The sequence below is a fragment of the Camelina sativa genome, chromosome 3 (genome assembly GCF_030686135.1).
Source record: "Camelina sativa cultivar CO46 ecotype springtype chromosome 3, ASM3068613v1".
In the NCBI taxonomy this organism is placed as follows: Eukaryota; Viridiplantae; Streptophyta; class Magnoliopsida; order Brassicales; family Brassicaceae; genus Camelina; species Camelina sativa.
The window spans coordinates 27,930,929-27,945,969 of NC_141882.1; the positions used below are offsets into that span (position 1 = coordinate 27,930,929).

Sequence of the window (15,041 nt, forward strand, 5' to 3'; positions counted from 1 at the left end):
CAGTGCGGGAGCTTGACTTGGAGTTCTGCCGACTTCTGAGGTATGGGGGTCGGGATATGGAGTCTGAGGAGGCTCAGATTAGGAGGTTTTTGAGGGCCCTACGTGACGACTTGAGGGTTCACTGTAGAGGGCGGAGTTATGCTACGCGTGCGTAGCTGGTTGAGACTGCAACAGGGATTGAGGAGGATATCCGAGCACAATCAGTGGCGGCTAGCCCAGCAGTCCAGCCTAGCAAGGCACAACATCAGGGAGGTTCTAGCAAGGGCGGCAAGCCTGCGCAGGGAACCAAGAGGAGATGGGAGGCTACGCAGAGGCCGGGTGGTCTGACTTGCTTCGGGTGTGGAGGCAAGGCTCACAAGGTTGCATGCTGTCCCAAGAGGAGTGCTCAAACGACAGCAGATCATGTATGTTATCATTGCAGGGAGCCGGGGCACATCAGGCCCTATTTTCCCAAGTTACAGCCGGTAGCGATGGCGGCGTTGCAGCAGGTGCAGCTGGGAGGGCAGCCTGTGGCACGGATTGAGCAGGCACCACGAGTGTACACGACTGTTGGGACTGGTGGGACCATTGCCGGAGCGATCACAAGTATAATTTCTGGTACTTTGTCCTTGTGAATTCTTAGTAAGTGCAGATTTTATGTTTTCCTGTGATAAAGTGTTAGGTTCTCAACACATGAGGTTTGTGTAGGGACCTTGTTGGTGGGAGGGTTTAAGTCCCATGTTATGTTTGATTCTGGAGCTTCTCATAGCTTCATTACCCCGGAGTGTGTAGAGAGTGCGGGTATCATGGGAGATTCCGGAGAGCGTACAGGAGTTGTCAGAGTTGCTGGAGGCAAGTTTCTGAGGGTCATTAGTAGGGCGAGGGGTATCGATATTCAGATTGCGGGAGAGTCTTGGCCAACGGATTTGGTTATCAGCCCTGTGGAGTTGTATGACGTTATCTTGGGGATGGACTGGTTGCATCGGCATATGGTTCATCTGGATTGTCACCGGGGTAGAGTGGAGTTCGAGCGTTCAGGAGGGAAGTTGGTTTATCAGGGGATTAGACCGACTTCGGGGAGTCTCGTGATCTCGGCCATTCAGGCAGGGAAGATGATCGAGAAGGGCCGTGAGGCTTATTTGGTTACGATATCTATGCCAAAGTCAGTGGGGAAGTCTACGGTTAGCGGTATTCCGGTTGTGGAGGAGTTTGAGGATGTGTTCCATTCATTGCAGGGATTACCACCTTCTCGGTCTGATCCTTTTACGATTGAACTGGAACCGGGGACGACACCTTATCCAAGGCTCCTTACAGGATGGCTCCAGCAGAGATGGCAGAGCTGAAGAAGCACCTAGAGGATTTGTTGAGCAAGGGATTCATCCGTCCTAGTGTATCACCGTGGGGAGCGCCGGTGTTATTCGTTAAGAAAAAGGATGGGAGTTTCCGGTTGTGTATCGATTACAGGGGTTTGAACCGTGTCACTATGAAGAACAAGTACCCTCTTCCGAGGATCGATGAGTTGTTGGATCAGTTGAGAGGTGCTACTTGGTTCTCCAAGGTAGATCTGGCGTCGGGTTGTCTTCAGATCCCGATAGATGAGGCAGATGTGAGGAAGACTGCTTTCAGGACGAGGTATGGGCATTATGAGTTTGTGGTGATGCCTTTCGAGTTAACGAACGCACCAGCTGTGTTTATGAGATTGATGAACAGCGTGTTTCAGGAGTTTCTGGACGTGTCTGTCATCATTTTCATCGACGACATGCAGGTCTATTCTAAGAGTCCTGAGGAGCATTCAGTGCACTTGAGGGCAGTTCTGGAGAAGATGCGTGAGCAGAAGTTGTTTGCTAAGTTGAGCAAGTGTAGTTTCTGGCAGCGTGAGATGGGTTTTCTGGGTCATATTGTGTCTGCAGATGGAGTTTCTGTAGATCCGGAGAAGATTCAGGCTATCAGGGATTGACCTAGACCGCAGAATGCCATAGAGATCAGGAGTTTCCTTGGTTTGGCAGGTTACTACATGAGATTTGTGCAGGGGTTTGCGAGCAGAGCACATCCTATGACTAAGTTGATGGGGAAGGATGTTCCTTTTGTCTGGTCACAGGAGTGCGAGGAGGGCTTTGCAAGCCTGAAGGAGATGTTGACTACTACTCCGATGTTGCCTTTGCCTGACCAGGGAGAACCCAATGTGGTGTATACAGATGCATCCAGAGTTGGTTTGGGTTGTGTGTTGATGCAGCATGAGGACAACTATCCTGCTCATGACTTGGAGATGGGTGCTGTAGTTTTTGCCCTGAAGATTTGGAGATCTTATCTTTATGGTGCAAAGGTACATGTGTTTACAGATCATAAGAGCCTGAAGTACATATTCACTCAGCCCGAGCTGAACTTGAGGCAGAGGCGGTGGATGGAGCTGGTGGCGGATTATGATCTGGAGATAGCCTACCATCCTGGTAAGGCTAACCTCGTTGCAGACGCCTTGAGTCGGAAGCGAGTGGCTTCGGCTCAGGAGTAGGATGTGGATTCTCTGGTAGGAGAGATCAGTGCGTTGAGCTTGTGTGCAGTTTCTCAGGAACCGTTGGGTTTGGTTGCAGCTGATAGTGCAGATTTGTTGAGCAGAGTGCGGTTGGCTTAGGAGTCGGATTTGGGGCTGGTGAATACCTCAAAGGATGTTGACTCAGAGCATCAGGTTTCGGCTAATGGTACTATTCTGGTGCATGGGCGGATCTGTGTGCCCAAGGATGAGGAGTTGAGGCAGGAGATTCTGAGAGAGGCTCTTGCTAGCATGTTCTCTATTCATCTAGGAGCGACTAAGATGTACCGAGATCTCAAGAGGTACTATCATTGGGTCGGGATGAAGAAGGACGTGGCTAGTTGGGTTGCGAGGTGCGATGTGTGTCAGCTAGTGAAGGCTGAGCATCGGGTACCTGGTGGTTTACTGAAGAGTCTTCCCATTCCAGAGTGGAAGTGGGATATGATTACTATGGACTTCGTTGTGGGTTTGCCAGTGTCCAGGACGTTTGATGCGATTTGGGTCATTGTGTACCGGTTGACTAAGTCAGCACATTTTCTGGTCATTAAGAAGACTGATGGAGCAGCGGTCTTGGCTAAGAAGTATGTGAAGGAGATAGTCAGGTTGCATGGGGTGCCAGCGAGTATAGTGTCTGATAGAGATTCCAAGTTCACTTCGGTGTTCTGGAGGGCATGTCAGGCAGAGATGGGCACTAAGGTGCATATGAGTACAACTTATCATCCCCATACAGATGGACAGTCAGAGAGGACGATCCAGACGTTGGAGGATTTGCTGAGGATGTGTGTGCTGGATTGGGGTGGCCATTGGGCAGATCACTTGAGCTTGGTAGAGTTTGCTTACAACAACAGTTACCAGGCGAGTATTGGCATGGCTCCTTATGAGGCTTTGTATGGGAGGTCGTGTCGTACACCGTTATGCTGGACTCAGGTGGGGGAGAGGAGCATGTACGGGGCAGATTTTGTTCAGGAGACTTCAGAAAAGATGCGGGTTCTCAAGCTGAACATGAAGGAAGCTCAAGATCGGCAGAGGAGTTATGCCGATAGGAGGAGGAGAGAGCTTGAGTTTCAGGTTGGAGATAGAGTGTTCCTCAAGATGGCCATGTTGCGGGGTCCGAACAGGTCATTGACTGAGACTAAGTTGAGTCCGAGGTATATGGGTCCGTTCAGAGTGATTGAGCGAGTTGAACCTGTGGCATATATACTGGAGTTACCTGAGGTGATGCGTGCTTTCCATAAGGTTTTCCATGTGTCTATGTTGTGGAAGTGTCTCCATGAGGATGATCAGTTGTTGGCTAAGATTCCTGAGGATCTTCAGCCTAACATGACTTTAGAGGCGAGACCAGTGAGGGTTCTCGGGAGGAGGATCAAGGAACTTCGGAAGAAGAAGATTCCTCTGATGAGAGTCCTTTGGGACTGTGATGGTGTTGAGGAGCAAACTTGGGAGCCTGAGGCGAGGATGAAGGAAAGGTTTAAGAAGTAGTATGAGAAGCAAGCCGCGACTTGAGCTTGCCTAGCCTTGTCTCCTCTGTAGTCTGTGGCTGGAGCGGGAATGGAGTATTCCAACCCATCTCTCTTGTTTACTTTGTCGCTTGGGGTGGTTGGTTGTGCGACTAAGTAACAAGATGAGGTGGTGTTTGGGGTACAAAGTTTCCGTGAGGCAGTGTGTTTGAGGAAAGTTTCCTGTTTTGGAAGTTTCTATAAGTGGAAAGTGTTAAAAATGGAAAGTTTTATATGAGTTAGAATTTGTCCATTTTAGTGGTGGAGAGCCATGGTGAGGGCTTGTGTGGCCTTTGTGGCGGACTTTCGAGTCGTTGCGCCGTGTGTGGCGGTCTTTTGAGTTTTTGTGTGGCCTTTGTGGCGGGCTGTTTAGCCGTTGTGTAGCCTTTGTGGCAGGCTGTTTAGCCATTGTATGGCCTTTATGGCGGGCTGTTTAGCCAGAGTGTGGAATTTGTGGCGGGCTTTTTAGCCAGAGTGCCTGTTGAGGCGGTCCTTCGGGACCGATGGTCTTTGTGACGGTCCTTCGGGACGAGTGGCCTTGGTGGCGGTCCTTTTTAGGACATTTTTTTGGCCTTGGTGGCGGTCCTTTTTAGGACATTTGTTTGGCCTTGGTGGCGGTCCTGTTTAGGACATTTGTTTGGCCTTGGTAGCGACCCTTTTTGGGCAGAGAGATGATCCTTGTGTGGTCATGAGGTATTCCTGTGATGGGATATGTGGTTGGTAGGGCATCGTGTTGTCTTACGCGAGCCACGGGAAGGAAATCTGGATAGGGATAGGACTCAGACGTGTTCAGAATTATTTGCTCGCGACTCTTGGGGGACTTAGGTCCTCCTAGTACCGTCATATTCTAAGACTTTGTGGCTTGAGAGTATGGCTGGTATATCGACTTCGGATGACGATCCGGGGGCGCACTGTAGGGTGGCAACCCGAGAGACGAGTATTGGGCTCCCTTATATACATTATGGCATGCGGGCTTAGGCCCGATGAGGAGCCAATATTATGGCATGCAGATTTCGGTTTGATGAGGAGCCAATAAAAACTCAAGGTTTAGGCCTGTGAGTAAAAAGGAGAGTCCAAAACTTGAGAGCAAATAATGCCTAGAGCGTGAGTCTATCGCCTAGAGGTGACCTTCTGTAGATCGGTCGGAGGAGTGCGGGCCGTGGAGACGGTAGCAAGGGAGTCCTTGGCTGAGTGTTGTTCGAGATTCGAGGACGAAACTAAATTGGTGGGGGAGAATTGTAACATCCGTGAACCAAAATCCCAGTTTGGGGATTGCATCGGTCGATGCAGGAGGTGCATCTGTCGATGCAGGTTCATTTCTCTGCGTTTTGACTTAAGTTAAACGCTGCGTTTTGGGTTAGGAAAACCCTTCACTCGAGTGTTTTGTCTCATTCGGCGAGTTTAGCTGTTTTTGAGAGAAAACGAAAGAGAGAAAAGTTCCCTAAGTGTTCTTGGTGATTTCTGGAGATTTGAGGCTGTTCTTGTAGAGATCTATAGCTGGGATCGTTGTAGGAGCTTCCTAGGAGCGTTGTTTTGCTTGTGTGAGGTTCAGATTCTTCTTGGCAAAGGTAAGTGCATGACCATGGCTTATCTAAGCTAGAGATCTCTGTAATTTGCGTGTTTTGTGTTGTTAGGATTGTTAGATTGGTATTTGGGACGATTTGAAGCTTTCTTGTGGCTTGGGATTGTGTTTTGTGGTTACAAGAACCAAAATCCGGCAAGAAGCTTCGGGGGAAAACGATGCTCGGCATTGCATCGGTCGATGCAAATGCGAGGACGACGCGTAAAATCTAGGGTTTTCGTGCTATGTCGAGCATGCGTTGGTCGATGCAATGGAAGCATCGGTCGATGCAAGTTAGCCTTGCATCGGTGGATGCAGATCTTGCGTCGGTCGACGCAACCTCCAACTGGTGTCGGTCGATGCATGTCGGTATCGGTCGATGCTGAGTCCTGGTTTGTTATTGTTGATTGTTGATTGTTTATTGATGGTTAGAGATGTCTCTATTGCTTGTGTGTATAGCCCAGTAGATGGGAGGATTGCCTTACTGAGTGTTTATAAAATACTCATGCATTGCAATTTGTGTTTGTGATGCAGGTAAAGGCAAAATGTGATCGTGGAATCAAGGCAATGAAGAGGAGGATGTTCTAGTGGTTCGCTTGGTTGTCTGGCTTCTGTTAGGTTGCTAGAGTTGAGTCCTAGAATGTCGTTTAGGATTGTTGGTTCTCTGGTTTATGCTTTTTGGATTATTAGTTTATGATTTGAAATTAATGTTGCATTATTGGTTATTATTTATTGGATATTGGTATCTGTGAATTCCGCTGTTGGTTGTGTTTGTGGTTGTAGTTTATTTATTATTATTATTTTTATTATTATATATTATTAAAAAAAAAACGGATCAGGTCGTTTCATATATAGACTTTCTTCATCATGCTTCTAATGGACAATACTTAGAATCAAGGCGAACAGATCTAATTTTGCATCAATGAAGTGATCTTTCAACTTGCCTATATTAATCTGCATAACTATTATAAATCATATTGTCTAGAACTCGAACCTCATACCTCATAGTGTAAAAACATTAATTAACACTTGGTCAACCATTGGGGAAGGGAACTTCCATAATTCACAAAAAAATTTATAAATATTTTTAAATTAAATTAGAGCATATCAATAGTTACATTTCTTTTAAAATTTTGTTCAAAATTCAATTTTTGGCTAACCATTTTTTGGATCTGCCATTTTGTTTAATATATTTTAGAATTGCCATTTTTGTTACTTCAAAAACTAAGCATTTGAGTATTTTTTTTTTTCATAAAATACATATAATTAATATAAAGTACTATGCCCTGAGAAAATAATGGAACCAAATCAAGCCAAACATAATGTATAAAATTGTTTAGATATAAGAAAATGGCAAATTCAAAAATATTTTAGAAAAATGAAAAAAATCTACAGATGCCACTGAAAAATGGGGGAAAATGTCATAAACCGAGTAAATTATAGATCTCAAAAACAGAGTAAATTATACATTATCTGCTATCTTTTTGCATAAACGACAATGTTTTTAACGCCTAAAAACAACATCGTTTGCCAAATTAAAGAAACTAAATCCCCAAATTGATTCCAATTTCACAAATCATAACCCTAGAAAAAAAACCCCAAATGATCTCTACACTATTGATGGCACACCACACTCACCGTCGCAACCAGATGTGTCAAAACTTGAACTTGAACTCATCAGAACAGAGAGATTGCATAAGAAATTTTGGTATTATAGAGAGAATTTGGGGTTTTCTTTCTAGGGTTAAGGATTTAATGAACGTTGTGCCTAAAACGGCATGGTCAACAAAACTTAACTATTTTATGGTCATGCTAATAGAAAGTTTGTGATTAAAATGACATCCTGAAAGTTGGTGATTAAAACGTCCCAAATTTGAAAGTTGGGGATTTTTATGACATGTTTCCCCTAAAAAATGTCTTTTTCTTATAACTGATTCAAGAGCATTTCAATAAAAGTATTTATTTGCTGCAGTACTTTTAGTTAAATCCATTATACAATAAAGTGCATGGGATTCAACCTGTAGAAATGTGAGACGGCCACACCCGCATTCCCAATACTCACACATGATTCAAGAGAAACGATCTCATAGAAACCCCATAATTCCAACAAAACAACCGACGTAAAAATTGAATTAAAAAGCTCTCATAAATACACAAAACCCAACCACATCTAGTTACTGAGTCGCACAACCAACCAACCCTAGCGACCAAGTATCAAGAGAGGTGAGCTGAAATATTTGATTTCGTCCAGCCACGGACAACACTTCCCCACGAATAGTTCGATTCACTGTCAACGCACCACTTGCGATCTAACACACATGATCTCGATCGACACCGACACCCACAACATCACTTTCGTCGATCTCTCCTTATCCAAACCTAACCCCAGTTGTTCTCCTATGACCCAAACACACAACAACATATTGGTGTCGACCAACACCACCTTGGTGTCGTTCGACACCCCAACATTGCCACCACACGTCCATGGAAAACGTCCATGTTAACTTTCGGTTAATTCACAAACTAACCATTCATTCCACAAATCCATTGTTAGATACAAATCTGATAGCATTACGAAGCTCCCCACCAAATTTCAGCCAAATTGAACTCTGTTTCATCCTCTAAACGTTTCCCCAAAGTAGCCATCTTGGATCAGTCCGCTCTGTCCGTACGTAAGGGTTGGTGTCGACTGACACCACCATGGTGTCGAGTGACACCAACCCAAAAACCACGACCAAAGCTTCCCTTCAAGCTCCTTTTCGCCACAAACCCTAATTCTTCACAACTAATGATTCCCTAGTAGATTAAATTCTAAACAACACAACTTACCTTTGATAACAGCCATGAGAAAGCCTCCTTGACTCTTCAAAAACACATATAGATAATGGATCTCCCTTCTTTTTCTCTTAACCCTCCTCAAAGCTCTCTCTTTTCTCTTAGGATCAAACTCACAACCTTTCTCTCTTTTTCTCTTTCTCTCCTAGAAGCGACAAACACAACTCCCACAAAGAAAAGAGGCTTGTCAAGCCTTTAAAAGACTTAGGATTTTTTCTCTCCAAACCCAGACCAAGTTAAACCGAGCAATTTTGAAATAAACCAAACGACCACCAATTTAGTGATGTCGATCGACACCCACCCTAAACTGGGTTCGAGATGTTACAAAATGTGAAAAGTTGGAAGTTCAATACTTTGTTATAAAAAAAAATGGCAAGTTCAATATAAGTTTATACAAAATATTTAAATTCTTTTAAAGAGCAAATCCATTAAACTTTTCAAACAAATATTCCATAAGATGAAAGCACAGTCACCCTACCAATAGAAATGTGAAAATTGGAATTTGTCTTAAATAGAGTTGCTTCTTGTTTTCAGTTATAATTAGAGATTATATTAAGAATTTTGCTATTTTCTTACTTAGATATTGTGGATGTGCTATTTTCAGTCAACTCTTACAGATTTACCATTTAAACGTTTAAAATTTTACAAATTTTTTATTTTGTTTTGCTAAAATACATATTTTATAAAGCATGCTTAAGTGTAAGAATAAATATAATCGACTAAACTCAAACATAACAAGTAAAACATATGTTATATTGTATAGTTATAACCTGAAAAATGGTAAATCTATAACATTTAAACCAAAACGGTAATTTAGAAGAAAAAAACATGAAAATGACATTTTCATAAGTGATTCAGATGTTTAGATGGGGATCTTCCTATGCATAGAACTTTTTGTTTGTCACAAATTTATTGTTTCACACTTTTTTTTGTTCCTTTTTTGAAATCTTGTGCAATGTCCAATGTGCAATGAGGAAGGAGTGTACAATGAGGTGTGAGAAGGAAAATGAAATTAAAGACCTCACCCAGCTGCCTATCCACAACAAGGTCCACCAGATGAAGTGGCTATTGCACATGCAAATGGTAGGCGAGACGCTGCGAAACGAAGAATGGAAAGGCTCTCCTTGGAAATGAAATACTTGATCAGCCAATTGGTCGTATACGCAGAAAAACCATACTGATAAGTGATAAGTTAACGTTAATTTTTTTCTTGAAACTGATCACTTTTATGTAAATAAAAATAATAACTGGATTGGTTACGTGGAAACCTTTCACTATTGGTATTTGGTATTTTTCCTTCAAATTATCTTATGTAAATAACTGAGACATTGTTATGTTTCTAATTAAAAAAATAACAAATGGAATCTGCCTTTTGTTTGAATATTTTATCTCTACTTTTTTTTTTGTGATTCTAAATTTTTCTTGTGTCCCAAGGCATTCTTAAAATTTCATAAGTTAGTACTTAAGTTTTACATGATGTGATCCTCATCATCTAATAATAAACCATATGCGTCAGTGTAAAGTTTTTTCAATCGTCTCTAGAAGATATATATATTCATATGTATAGATATATCTTATAATATACTTAAAGATCATACATATATACTCTGGAGTTTGATGTTTACCTTTTTCATAGTGGGGTGTAATGGTTTCCTAAAACATCTACCTATTAATTATTTAAATACCAAATACCATGTGATATTTTTCTTACAAAGTTTGTAAATATTTGATACCACATAGTTTACTTAATGATAACTAATAACATATAGTTTTAAAAGTACACTGATCAGTAACAAAACTAAACAATAAACATAATACATTTTTTTCATATCCTTATATGTCCATCGATTGAAAGAAAAATAAAAGAAAAAACTACGTCCATTATTATTTATTGTCAGCCAAGCTGAATTATGAGTCAATATTCGTTAGAGCACAACTCCCTCCCTTAGTAATCAAAGTTTTTTCGCTTTAAGTTCTTTCGAAGATAACTTTTCCGGCACTATGAGCAAAAGAAAAACAAAAAAAACTTAAGAAAACAATACTGTCGAGATTTTTCTAGAATGTATGCTGCTTCCACAAATCTAATAAGCATTTTCTTATCCGCAATTGGATACAAAAATAATTGATGCAATTTGGATGCTAGCTTATCGGTGAAGAGAGTTCAAGAAAAGTAGAGCAACTCGAATCATCTCATCAGTGTTTCGGGATTGGTCTTTTATGTCAAATTATGAATTTAACAGGCTATGGAGATTTTAGATGGCTCCGATGAGAAATGTAAGACTTACTCCCATGTAAACATAAATTTAGTTTGTGTGGTTGAGGCTTAATTAGACATATCTCTGTGAAAAGCAGCTGTTTTTTTTTTTTTTTTTTTTGTGTGGATCTTGGGTGTTAAAATATATTGTAGTGGTCGGTAACAAAAGTAAAATTTTGACAACTGCCATGTTATAACCAAATTTTTGATGTCTTTATTCCTAAAAGATAGATTAATCTTATATATATTTTTGAAATTTTGATGTCTTTATTAGTAGTAGAGATATATGTTCGTAGGAGGAGGCCAAAAAAAAACCTAACAGAATTATAAAAACGTTGGATAATGATCTAATTGAGTCGTGTTCTTTTTTTTGAAACAAACTTAATCCTAAAATATCGCGCTAGAAATTTGTGAAAATTGAAATATTCAGTTAGATGGAATGACAAAACTACCCTTATATTGTTGAAACCAAACGATTCATTTGCATGCAAACGTAGAAAATTTTTGAGAGGTTGCGAAACCCGAAAGAAGAGGAGATGCCAAAGTGACCAATCTTTTCTCTCTCTCCCTCTCGGCGACGACGGTGACGTCAAAGCGTCGCCAGAGAAAAGAAAAAAAAAACAAGAAGAACGTTAATGTTGATGCCGACTTGAGTCGCCCCTCTGATCATGGGTTGCTGTCAATCATCTTTCTTGAAACCATCGTCCTTGCATGACAAGAGACTTACCTCTAATGATATCTCCGGCCGTCATGGAAAAGGAACCAAGCGTAGTAATCGCCACCGTCATCCTCCTAACATTAACGAAGGCAGGGGATGGCATTTTTCCGACGTGCCCGACTTCTCCGAGTTCTCCGCGACGGATCTTCGTAACGCCACAAACGATTTCAACCAAAACGCAGTCGTATCAGTTGGTTCTGATCAAGAAGCAAACGTTGTTTACCGAGGCTGCATTCAAAACGACAAAGACGTACGTCTTATTGCCGTTAAAAAGTTCTCCAAATCAACATGGCCTGATCCCAAACAATTCGAAGTATGTGTTTGAATGTTTTCTCCGATCTCGAATTCTTGATTCGAATTGGTTGAACCAATTGCTCTTCTATGCAGGCAGAAGCTCGGGCTATCGGGAAACTGAGGCACGTTAGACTGGTGAATTTGATAGGTTATTGTTGTGACGGAGATGAAAGGTTGCTTGTATCGGAGTATATGCCCAACGACACCCTCAACAAACATCTGTTTCATTGTATGACACCTTCTTGTGGTTAGGGCTCTTTACTTGGTCCACAAGTACTTGAGTTTTTTTTTTCCTTTTGCTCGTATTACAGGGGAGAAACAAACCATGGAGTGGGCCATGCGATTGAGAGTTGCACTTTACGTAGCTGAAGGTTTAGAATATTGTAGACAGAGTGGACACAAATTGTACCATGATTTCAATACTTGTCGAGTTCTCTTTGATGAGGTAACGCCATTGCATATATTTTATGATTTCAATACTTGTCGGGTTCTTTTTTTTTGTTTTCAAAATTTCCACAAAAAGTAATCGAATTGTCAGAAGTGGGATTTGAACCCACGCCCTCTCACGAGGACCAGAACTTGAGTCTGGCGCCTTAGACCACTCGGCCACCCTGACACTTTATTCACAGTACAGTTTCTTTCTTTTCTTGTTGTTGTCACGCAGAACGGAAGTCCTCGGCTTTCATGTTATGGGTGGATGAAAAATAGCAAAGATGGCAAAAACTTCAGCACGAATCTTGCTTATACACCGCCCGAATATCTTATAAGTGGTACCATCTTTGTTCTAGATTACTCTTCTTATTAACCTAATATAATCTTACTAGACAGCATATATATAATCAATCAAACTATAATGAAAATATGAAAAGAAGAAAAGGAGAAGAAGAAGAGCTCTCGAGAGAGCTTGAACAGAATAAAGGAATGATTTGCTATTGGATGATGTGAAATTGAATCATACATACTCCTATATATACGAACTCACACACAAACACACATATGTAAAATTACAAGATAAAAACACTGTTATCCATAACTTGTCTTCTAAGTTGATGAATTATGCACTTCATATATTTGATTCACTTAGCAAATGGATCATGAGTATATCTTATGCAAATATTAAAGCATTTAACAGGTTCATTGAAAGAGTTTTGCACCTTTTTGTGGCAAATGATGTATATATATATTGGTAGGTACGTTAATTCCAGAGAGTGTTGTCTTCAGCTTTGGGACGTTTCTTTTGGATCTTCTTAGTGGAAAACACATCCCTCCGAGTCATGTGAGTGACACAGGTTCATCTATAAACCTAGCAAATTAGTTTGGTTCTGTTTCCATAATGACATCTTCTATTGCTCTCCATTTGTTCAGGCAGTTGATACAATTCAAAAGCAAAACTTACTTGTATTGATGGATTCACATTTAGAAGGAAACTATCCAGAGGAAGACGCTGCCGCCGTGTTTGATTTGGCTTCCAAATGCCTCCACAATAACCCCAAGGATAGACCAGAAATTATAGATATCATCTCAGTTCTCGCTACACTTCAACAGAAACGAGATGTTCCGTCCTATGCTATGCTTGGAATTTCGAAACATGAAAACCATGAAACGGAACGCTCAAATTCTCTAATTTACGATGCATGTCACCATATGGACCTTGCAGCTCTTCATCAGATTCTTGAAGCAATGGAATACAAAGAGGACGAGGTTACTTGTGAGCTCTCTTTCCAGCAATGGGCTCAACAAATAAAAGATGTGTGGAACACTAGACAACAAGGCGATTCAGCTTTTCGGAACAAATCTTTCGAATCTGCTATTGAAAAATATACTCAGGCAAGAACAAAAAAAAAACATTAATATATACTCACCACCTGAATTTTACTGACTTTGTCTAAATAAATTCTTGATTATGATGCAGTTCATAGAAACAGGAATCATGATCTCTCCCACTGTTTATGCACGAAGGAGCATGTGCTATCTCTTTTGCGACCAGCCAGATGCAGCACTTCGAGATGCGATGCAAGCACAATGCGTCTATTCCGACTGGCCCACTGCAGTTTACCTCCAGGCCGTAGCTCTCGCAAAGCTGAATATGGTCGAAGATTCAGCTAGCATGCTAAAAGAAGCCTCGATCTTGGAAGAAAAGAGGTGTTCATAAGGTGACCACATTGCATTACACTACAAGTATATAAATACCCGTTGGATTAACCAAGAAAAGAAAAAAAGATCTATGCTGTAAAGTGAACCGGAGACTTTATGAACACTAACATACTATAATAGTATACAGCCTAATTGTATTGTAAGCATGACAACATTGGATTTACCGAATAAAGAAACATACAACTCAGCTTAGTCCTCAACCAGCAAAAAAAAAAAAAAGAAGATACATTGCAAGTGTAAAATATGTAACCTTACGAAAACTATGGAAAAATACGAAATAAAATTTGTCATTTGTGTCATATCTTATTATATAAAGCTTGGTTTTAACATACTTCAAAATTAGTAACTCACCAGATCGTGACACGTGTTAGTTTTAACGATAAGAGATCAAAGTTAAAAACTCACCAGATCGTGACACATGTCAGTTTTAACGATTAAATATCCAAATTAGTAACTCATCAGATCGTGTCACGTGTCAATTTTAACAATCATAAAACACATATCAAAGATAGTAACTCATTAGATCGTGACACGTGTCAATTTTAACGATAAAAAATCACAGTTTTCAAACTTGGTAAAACTATGAATAAGATAATTGTAATCTTATTATATTAAAAAGAAGTTTGTTAATCCTAAAAGAAAAATGATTGTAAATACACCCCTCTATATAAGCAAATAGATGATGACATACTTTTCACTAAATAAAATAATTTCAACCAGATTTGTTTTTCGTATTAGTTTTAACGGTCAGAGATCAAAGTTAAAAACACACCAGATCGTGACACGTGTCAGTTTTAACGATTAAATATCCAAGTTAGTAACTCATCAGATCGTGTCACGTGTCAATTTTAACAATCAAAAATCACAGTTTCAAACTTGGTAAAATGATGCATAAGATAATTGTAATCTTATTATATTAAAAAGAAGTTTGTTAATCCTAAAAGAAAAAGGATTGTAAATACACCCCCCTATATAAGCAAATAGATGACATATTTTTCACCAAATAAAATAATTTCAACAAGATTTGTTTTTCTTGGTAAAAATTTCTTCTTTGTTTTTATTAACCTTTTGTTATCATTGTTCTTGAACAAGTCTCGAACACAATTTGTTTGTTGTCTAATCGAAGCAACTATAGAAAATTTCTCTTTGAATTTTGTTTGGTTTCTCAATTTCGTAATGCATACTACGCAATCTTTGAGTTTCAAGTGTTAACAAAGTTTCTT

At 40.4% G+C, this 15,041-nt stretch overlaps 1 protein-coding gene and 1 non-coding gene across 3 annotated transcripts; one reads left to right on the forward strand and one right to left on the reverse strand.

Moving 5' to 3' along the window:
- Positions 1 to 11,010: 11,010 nt before the first annotated feature.
- On the forward strand, positions 11,011 to 14,005 carry LOC104778015 (serine/threonine-protein kinase BSK11-like). 2 transcript variants are annotated; one of them, XM_010502367.2, is made up of 7 exons: positions 11,011 to 11,683; positions 11,758 to 11,893; positions 11,976 to 12,109; positions 12,329 to 12,434; positions 12,855 to 12,940; positions 13,030 to 13,491; positions 13,577 to 14,005. In XM_010502367.2, exons 1-7 carry the CDS (start codon positions 11,321 to 11,323, stop codon positions 13,814 to 13,816), a joined length of 1,527 nt encoding a protein of 508 aa, XP_010500669.2. In that variant the 5' UTR covers positions 11,011 to 11,320; the 3' UTR covers positions 13,817 to 14,005. The 2 variants fall into 2 exon arrangements, with proteins under 2 accessions (XP_010500669.2, XP_087352438.1); XM_087496312.1 differs by having other exon boundaries at positions 11,159 to 11,683; positions 12,870 to 12,940.
- On the reverse strand, positions 12,197 to 12,280 carry TRNAL-CAA (transfer RNA leucine (anticodon CAA)). The gene has a single exon. It is a non-coding gene; the product is annotated as a tRNA-Leu (tRNA).
- Positions 14,006 to 15,041: the final 1,036 nt, after the last annotated feature.

Bases quoted from the DNA above. Each gene is read 5' to 3' on its own strand.
- LOC104778015 (XM_010502367.2), top strand. From the start codon at position 11,321: ATGGGTTGCTGTCAATCATCTTTCTTGAAACCATCGTCCTTGCATGAC. The intron at 11,684-11,757 runs GTATGTGTTTGA...TCTTCTATGCAG, and splicing joins CTGATCCCAAACAATTCGAA to GCAGAAGCTCGGGCTATCGG. The intron at 11,894-11,975 runs GTATGACACCTT...CTCGTATTACAG, and splicing joins CAACAAACATCTGTTTCATT to GGGAGAAACAAACCATGGAG.